Source organism: Sinocyclocheilus anshuiensis, unplaced genomic scaffold (genome assembly GCF_001515605.1).
Source record: "Sinocyclocheilus anshuiensis isolate Anshui unplaced genomic scaffold, SAMN03320099.WGS_v1.1 scaffold222, whole genome shotgun sequence".
In the NCBI taxonomy this organism is placed as follows: domain Eukaryota; kingdom Metazoa; phylum Chordata; class Actinopteri; order Cypriniformes; family Cyprinidae; genus Sinocyclocheilus; species Sinocyclocheilus anshuiensis.
Window position 1 is genome coordinate 2,711,815 of NW_015542408.1, and position 8,828 is coordinate 2,720,642.

Consider the following 8,828-nt stretch of genomic DNA (forward strand, 5'->3'; position numbering starts at 1 on the left):
TTTGGGTGCATTATGCAAATATTCCCACATAGTGACCTAGATATGTGGGGGCGTGTTAGAACGAGCTGTTTTAGGGGGGTGTGGCAGAGTCTTAACTTTGATAAAGAATATCTCTTTGGTTTTGAGACTTTAGTCTTTGCAACTCCAGGGATCTTATCTATTCACGAACAGCTTGTAACACTCCAAAGAGAAAGGAAAACTTGAAATCGCATCATATGACCCCTTTAAATACTTATGCACCGTATATATACGTAGTGGTCTGTAATCAATTAGATGTTGGACTTTTATTTTGAAACACAACGATCGGAAATGACTCAATTCTTACAAGAGCCACTGGGAAAAAAAGTGACATTGGACGGCAAATACACAAATGTTCTACCTCCAGGGGCGCAAGCCGGCTCAAACATCCCAAAGCCCAACCCCCATTCAAATCTCAGAATGGGTTTTTCCTTATTTACACAATGTAAATTACAATAATGTAAATATATTACATTAACGGATTTTTGACCTAACATGCACATTCAAATCTTCAATAAAACAATCTATAACATGATTATAAAAATCTTTATCGGGTAATCAACTATTATGATTGGCGCGGAGAAAAGTAACAAGTCCCACGTGACAACGAGTCTACGTGGTACTTTAATAGCAGTCTGAATAGTAATAATTAATGCAAAACATAAAGGACAAATACACATAGTTTAATTAAGTAACAACGGAGTAAATATAAAGAGAGAGAGAGCGCGAGCTTAGCTGTGCTTATATTGATATACTCACGCCATTCTATCCTCTTATATTTCTGTGGCAGAAAAAACATCCGCCCCGATTCATCATCGCACACTCGCTCAGGAAGAAAGAGAGGAGGCAGGCGTGTGTTCATACATCTGCAATGGCCATTGAGCTGCACTCTGGTGTAAAATATGGCTCGTTTTTGTCACTTGCAGTGGTGTTGGTGGCGTATTGGTTCCGCTCACCGGACAGTTCGGTTCTGGAGGACAGACTGGACGCGGTTCTGTCTTCATTGCTGCGCGCAGAGCGGAAAGTGGGCATGAACAGCGTGTACAGACCGCGAGTGGCTATAGGTACAGACTTTTAAGTGCACTTAACAGCATGCAACTAATAATTATGGAATGCAGTGCATAGGCTTGATTGGAATAAATTCTAATAACGTTACTTTGTATTTATTTTTAGATAAACTCAGTAAATATTTATTAGTGAACTTTAATAATAAAATATTAACTAATTTATGTAATAATACAGTAATACCGTTAAATGTTAGATTCGTATTGATTTCTTTTTAAGTTCCTATTAATTATTTAAAAGTACACTGATAATGATTCATTTTAGCCAGGGTTATTATAGTAAACTAAAAACGTAAAAAAATATTTATTTACTTGAAATAAGATAAACTTTTGCTGAAATAAAATAAAATAATTGAAACTTATTTAATTTCATCTAGTTGCCAAGGAAATGTTTCTAATTGTTATTTAAAACAAACAAACAAAAAAAAAAAAACAATGAATTGAAACTATATATATACATATAAAAAATAAAAAAAAATACATAAAAAAATAAAACTACTAAAATTTTAAGTAAAATTAAAATACAACAGAAAATACAAAAAGAATAAAAACTTAATTGAAATATTCATTCATTAAAAACTATAATAGTATCCTAATTGTACTAAAATAACACTGATTTTTTTTTATTTTATTTTATTTTTTTTTTACAAATAACAGCTAATTTATTATATTCAGTTTGCCACATTTTTCTTGATGTTTCATATCCGCAACTGTGCATGTTACTATTTTATCTGATAATATGGCTTGTTTTGCTTCTGAGGATTGTTATCTTATAGGATCAAGCCTGAGCTGATGTTCTTTTTTTGTTGGTTTACACTATAGCAACAAGTGCTGAGTACTTGTGAGGTAAACCAACTTTGACAACCAGGTTTCGGCCTTGTTTACCAAAAGTCTGGTAACCTGAGTCACATACACAGCCCATTGCAATACTATTATTTTACTTGTTGCTTACATTACAGTCAATGCAAGCGAAAGTTCTGACTTTTCTAGACCCTTGATTGAATCTTTTTTGATTGGAATGATAATCAATCAGTTGAAGTTCTGTATGCATTGACTCAGTTAAGTTAACCTGATCTCTGATTTCATCTGTTTTCAAACCGTGATTGGTAGGCTACCTGTCAGTCTGTTGCACTCTGACAAACAACAGCTTTAGTCTGTAGTCATGTTTGCTTTTTCCAACTATGCATGGCATCGAATCCAGTTTGTTCAGATATTGTATGACCTATGATTCACTTGCGTTTTGTTGGATGGTCAGGTTCAAAGATTAATTTATTGTAATATTAGATTATTTCACGTGTATTATCTCACTGTCTCTTATCAGGTTTTGGTGGCTGTGTGGATATCATAGTCGATGGAGTGACTCTGCTGAACAAAATGGGTTTGAAGCCGACAGACCAGCCCCTCCATCATGATTACATAGAGAACGCGGAGCAGCTGGCACAGAGTTTCGCTTACTTTTTCTCCCCCGGAGCTGCTTCAGAGTAAGTGAGAGCCGTTCAAGCATGTTCGCTAAACCCTCGGGACTGTACAGATTACACAATTTAGCATAATACAGCTATTGTGATTTGTTTAATTTGAAGCCAATTAAATTGTTTTACAAGTTTACATAGCTTAACTGATTGCAAACTTCCGTTTTGTGTTAGTTAATAGTTAACAATTGGAATTAAAACTAATTAACTGGTTTCAAGGTGAATTTAGTGAGTTCCCCATAAGTTTACACTGGTAACCACAGATGTAGGTCATTACATTAACTATGAACAGCTAATGTCACGCAACCACAAAGTATTACATGAATGAAATAATATTAAATATTGATAATTTCATTTCAAGGAATAGTTCATCCAAAAATAAAAACCTGCTGAAAATGTACTTGCACTAAGATGTAGATGAGTTTGTTTCTTCATCAGAACGGATTTGGAGAAATCTAGCATTACATCAGTTGCTCACCAGTGAATGGGTGCCGTCAGAATGAGAGTCCAAACAGCTGATAAAAACATCACAATAATCCACAAGTAATCCATGAATAAACATCTTGAGAAGTGAAAAACTGTGTTTGTAATGAAAAATCCATTATCGTGACGTTTTAAACTTTAAATTGTTGCTTAAATATCAGTCCTCTATCTATAATATTGCTTTTTCCAGTGAAAATTCATCTTGTCTGAATCAGGAGAGAAATATGCACTGTTTGCAAGCAAAAAGAGCCTAAAGCTATTTGTGAGAGGACAACAGATGAGATGGACTTTTCCACTGGAGGAAGCATTATTATGGATTATGGGCTGGCATTTTGCCCAAAATTTAGTTTTAAGTTAAAACCCCTTAATTATAGATTTGTTTCTTACAAACATGCAGTTTTTCACTTCATAAGACGTCAATTGATGGACTGGAGTGGTGTGTGGATTACTTGTGGATTATTGTGATGTTTTTATCAGCTGTTTGGACTCTCATTCTGACGGCACCCATTCACTGCAGAGGATCCATTGGTGAGCAAGTGATGTAATGCTACATTTCTCCAAATCTGTTCTGATGAAGAAACAAACTCCTCTACATCTTGGATGCAGGGTGCACAAATGTTCAGTAACTTTCATGTTTGGGTGAACTGTTCCTTTAAATTGTTAAGCTGAAATTCGTCAGACCCTCTTAGTTTTGTTGTGCTGGCAATATGGCAGCTGCGTCCTGCAAGAGAATTCACACTTGAGAGCGGAATGACGGGCTTCTCAAGATAATATTGCAGTTATGTTGAGACGCTGCATAGTGCTGTTTGAGCCGTGTCTGAGTGGAGTGTAATTTACAGTTACTACTGCCAAAGTGACACAGAAGCGTTTGGAGACGCGAGTGCTTCTGGTTGACGCATGTTTGGATTGATGAGTGAATTTCTCCTCTAGATAATAACCATCAATCATAGTGGCGTTTTTCTTTTCATTCTTTTCTGCTAGAGAGCCTTTTAAGCTTTAAGCTTTCTCATTTGTTAAAAATTGACCTTATTTGCTTTATACATATTCCTGGTCTTAATGTGAATGATTTATGGGTTATGTTGTTACAAAAATCAATCAATCAATCAATCTAGAACAAATATTTAATAAACTGGCTGCTGCTGATTTTGGAGTCTCTACACAAATGTATGTTCTTATGATTTTTAGTTTGTTAGTGTAGAAAATTCTGCTGTGATCTGATTGGTTGACTGAGTCCTGATAAGAACACCTGTGGTCTCTTACTAATCAAGCCTCAGTCTCAATGTGTTTGTGTGTGTGAGAAGCAGTCTCTTAACTCATACATGGCCTGTGTGGAATTGTTGTGTTGGTGACAATAAAGCAACAATTGCCAGCACTTGTAACCATGGAAATGTCTACTCCTACTGGTTGAGAAAATAAAATGGAAACATGAGATTGATGACTGAATGAGTTTTAATGGACTCACCATTCCGGTAGCAATAGCCAAATCAGCCTAAGATGCCTTCCAATTTTTTACATGGTCCTTCAAGCCGGAGAGGCTGCTAGAATGGATACTGAGGATGACTGTGTGAGGTCTAAACGCTCATCAAAGATTTTAAAGCCCCCAAGATGGCATCAAGATTATGTGATGGCTCAGTCAAATCCTTCGATTCATCCAAGTGGACAACTGTCACAAGAGCCAGAGGACTTGAGTCAGCAGGTTACATCACAAGGAGCTTCCATTACTGCAACCCAAAATGAGGTGAAGTCTATGTCTGAGGAGATTAAACAGATAAAGGGAATGTTGTTGGATATGGGACAAATGATGAAGGATATGCAAAGAAAGAAAAGGTCTTTATCCTCTACTAGCTCTGAATGCAGTTCTAACGAAGAGTCCTCTGTTTCAACTAGGACAAAAAGGAGGTAAACCTCGGAGATTCTACTGTGGATGAGTTGAGTGAATGTATACGGCAACATCAGATTAAGCAGGGAAATGTGTTTCCTACATCACCAAAGCTTGGTGGACAAATTACTCTGCCTACATCCCAGGATATGCCATCTGTCTCTTCAATGCCTATTTCTACTGCACCTACAACTACAGGGCTATTGGAGACACAATATCTGCAGCCTTGTAATTCAGGTGTAACTATTAGACCATCCGTTCCTTCCTCAGAAAACCTCAGGCCACAATCTGCACTGGATTCAAATGTAATGAGTGCAAATTTGACACAGCAACGTAATGGTCTTCCATGGCTATCTTCAGTCAGTCATCATCAAATTCATCCCAGTTATTACCCCACTGATCATGATCATCAAGTAGGAAGGGATCAAAGCCTTTTGCCTCCTGATCAAATGCAGGGAAATGCATTTTATATGCCCGGTCAACCATGGATGAATCCAAGTTGGCCGCCCTTCTATCCAAGTGGAGGATTAAGGCCTCCACAGCTGCCTGATTTTCCTTATCCAGTATTATATCCATCTTATGGCCAACATGCTCAACTTAATTGTGATCCTTCAAGAGTTGCAATATTGCCTCCTAGAGATCTATCAGTTGGATTTCCCTATGCATCTTTTGGTTATCCTCATCAAATTTCCTTGCAACATAAATCTAGGACAGTTATGGAGCAGCAAGCTAATCCATCCAGTCTGTCTGCTCAGAATCCTTTGACATCCAGAGATATCACTGCTTCAGTATCTCAAGAGCAGCAAAGGGATATGAATCAAACATCTGCAGTCTTTCAAACTGGATTACAGCAGATGGTAACTGATCAGCATATGTCCATTGCGACTGCAGCGACTGTGCCTCAAACAATGATGCCTGCTTTACAGCCCTCAAGGTCAGCCTTTATTGAAAGACTTTCATTTCCATATTTTAAGAGTGATGATCCTCATGAGTTTGCCATGCTGAACATGGCTTTGAAGAATCTGATGCCCCTAGAGGAAACTGAGCAATATAAGTATCATATTCTTCTGGATCATTTGAAGTTTGATGCAGCCCGACATTTAGCCTTGGCTTATGCCCATCATTCCCAGCCTTACACTACTGCTTTGAAGGCTCTCCAGAAAAGGTATGGTCAACCCCATCAGTTGGTGCTTCGGGAGATTGCTGCTATTAAGAACTTGCCAGCTGTACGTTCAGGAGATCCTGTTGGGTTTGGTCAATTTGCTGTACGAGTTCAAGCTCTTGTTGGCATGCTCCAGTCCTGGGATCATGAAGGAGCAAAAGAGTTATTTTGTGCATCACATGTCCATCAATTGCTCGGTAAGCTTCCAGCACAGCAGGTCGACAGTTTTGCAAGATATGCTAAAACTACTCGACCAGATGAACCTTATGACTTGGTAAATTTCTCTGTTTGGTTGGAAGAAGAATCAGAATGTCAGAATCTAGCTATCCAAGTGTTTGAACAATCTAGAGATGTGAAGTCCCAGACAAGAGAAGGGAGGCATACCAAGTCCCAATTTCAAACAGCTGCTTTCCTTCATGGGGTAAGTACAGAAGTGAATGTACCCACTCAGAGAAGGAAAACTGAAATTGCTAACAGTGAAATTATCAGACCACAGGAAAGGAATAAGGGCAGTAAACCATCTTGTGCATAATGCAGCTGCACTGATCACCATCTTAGTCGTTGCCCTGAATTCCAGAACTTTGATACAATAGCTAAACGGAAGTGGATTGCTGTCAACAACCGTTGTTGGAGATGTGGTTGGGCCCATAAATCATTCAACTGCGACCTGCAAAGAAAATGTCCAGTGTGTCAGAATCGTCACTTAGGAATATTGCATGAAGTAAATGCACACAAGCCAGATTCTGGGGTATTTTATTTGAGCAGACCAAGTGGCATTAACTCTGTTCATCTGAAAATTGTGAAGGTAGTTCTGAGCCACCAAGGAAAGACTCTGGAAACGTATGCCATATTAGATGACGGTTCAGAAAGGACCATGCTTATGTCTTCCGCGGCAGAATTTTTAGGTCTTCATGGGGCGGCAGAGTCATTGGTAATTCGAACCATCCGACAAGGCTCAGAGAAAATTGAAGGTGCTACTGTTTCTTTCTCAATTTCGCCAGCTGTCCATAAGCAGAGTAAATACAAAATATGCGAAGCCTTTACTGCTCAAAGGCTTGATTTACCTGAACAGACTTACCCAGTGCAGATCCTCCAGCGACGTTATCAACATCTAAGAGGCATCCCTCTGGAGGAGTTTCAGAAGGTTAAACCTCTGTTATTAGTGGGAGCTGATCATCCTCACCTTCTTTGTTCCAAAGAGCGAGTACGTTTCGGTCCTCCTGGAAGTCCAGCTGCTTTGCATACTCGTTTGGGGTGGACATTGCAGGAACCAACTTCTTTGGGTAAGAAGCTTAACTCGACCACACAGTGTTTCTTCCAAGCTTCCCTCTCCATGGATCAGTTGCATAAGGATGTGGAGAAGCTATGGCAAGTTGATGTACTTCCTTTCTCTCAGACTCCGAAGCATGCCCTGCGTTCTAAACAAGATAAGGAGGCTCTCGAGTGCTTGGAACAGGAAACAAAGTGTGAAGAAATTAATGGAATCAAGAGATATGTGACTCCTTTACTCCGAGCTAATAATGCACCAGTTCTTAAAGCATCCCCCGAGGCAGTAATGCCAGCTTTGCGTCGACTGGAGAGACAACTGGCTAAGGATCCAGATCGTGCAGTTATTTATGAGCAAGAGATTCAGAAACTCATTGAAGCTGGATATGTGAAGAAACTGAAGTCCAATGAGATTGGATTAGGTGAGGAAGCCTGGTACATTCCCCACCATCTTGTGGAACATAATGGCAAGCATCGTGTGGTATTCAATTGTTCCTATCAGTATCAAGGTGAGAGTTTGAATGCATATTTGTTACCTGGACCAGTGCTGGGCCCTTCCATGATTGGAGTCTTACTACGGTTTAGAGAACATCCAGTTGCTATCAGTGGAGACATCTGGTCTATGTTCCATCAAATCCACCTCTTGCCTTCTGATTCATCGCTGTTACGTTTCTTATGGCAAAATATGAGAAGAAATGATTCCACTGATGTTAATGAACGGCAGGTTTTGACATTTGGTGCTACTTGTAGCCCTTGTTGCGCTACGTATGCTCTCCAGAATTGTGTGAAAAACCTTCCTGCCGGATTTCAAGATGTCAAGTCCTCTGTTCTGCATTCCTTTTATGTGGATAATTGCTTGCAAAGCTTTCCAAAAATCAAGACGCAAAAGAGATGCTTATGAACCTGCATTCTTTGTTAGTGGAAGGTGGGTTTGAGATTTGGCAATGGGCCAGCAATCAGATCTCTGTGGTAGATTATCTACCAGCTGATGCGCGTTCAGTAGACACTGATCTATGGTTGAGCCGTGACTGCACAGATCCGTGCGAGAGTACACTTGGATTAAGTTGGCACTGTTTGCAGGATACCTTGAGCTATAAGCATCGTCCAGTGGGGTATGCTGTTCTAACATTACGTGTTCTATATCGAACACTCGTTCGTCAGTATGATCCACTGGGTTTTATCATTCCTTTCCCGACACATGCTAAAGTTCTTTTGCAACAGTTATGGACGAAGCCTACAAGAGAATGGGATGATCCAGATATCCCAGAAGGAATCAAGGCCACCTGGATTGATTGGGAAGGAGAGTTACCAGATCTGGTTAAAATCCAAGTACCTCGATGGTATGGTCCAAGAAAGAACTGGGAAGATCCAGTCAGCAGAGAGCTTCATATATTCGGGGACGCATCAGAAAGGGCGTATGGTTCAGTTGCCTACATGCGTCTGATTAATGGAGATGGTGAGATTTCTGTTTCTCTTGTTATGGCTCG

At 39.5% G+C, this 8,828-nt stretch overlaps 1 protein-coding gene across 1 annotated transcript in view; it reads left to right on the top strand.

Annotated features, from left to right (window-relative positions):
• Positions 1-729: 729 nt before the first annotated feature.
• Positions 730-8,828, top strand: part of LOC107693168 (ADP-dependent glucokinase-like) — a 17,278-nt gene continuing 9,179 nt past the window's right edge. The window contains exons 1-2 of the mRNA XM_016492454.1: positions 730-1,082; positions 2,404-2,563. Of these exons, the coding sequence (XP_016347940.1) occupies positions 890-1,082; positions 2,404-2,563 (353 nt within the window). The 5' untranslated portion in view covers positions 730-889. The remainder of the gene's footprint in view (positions 1,083-2,403; positions 2,564-8,828) is intronic.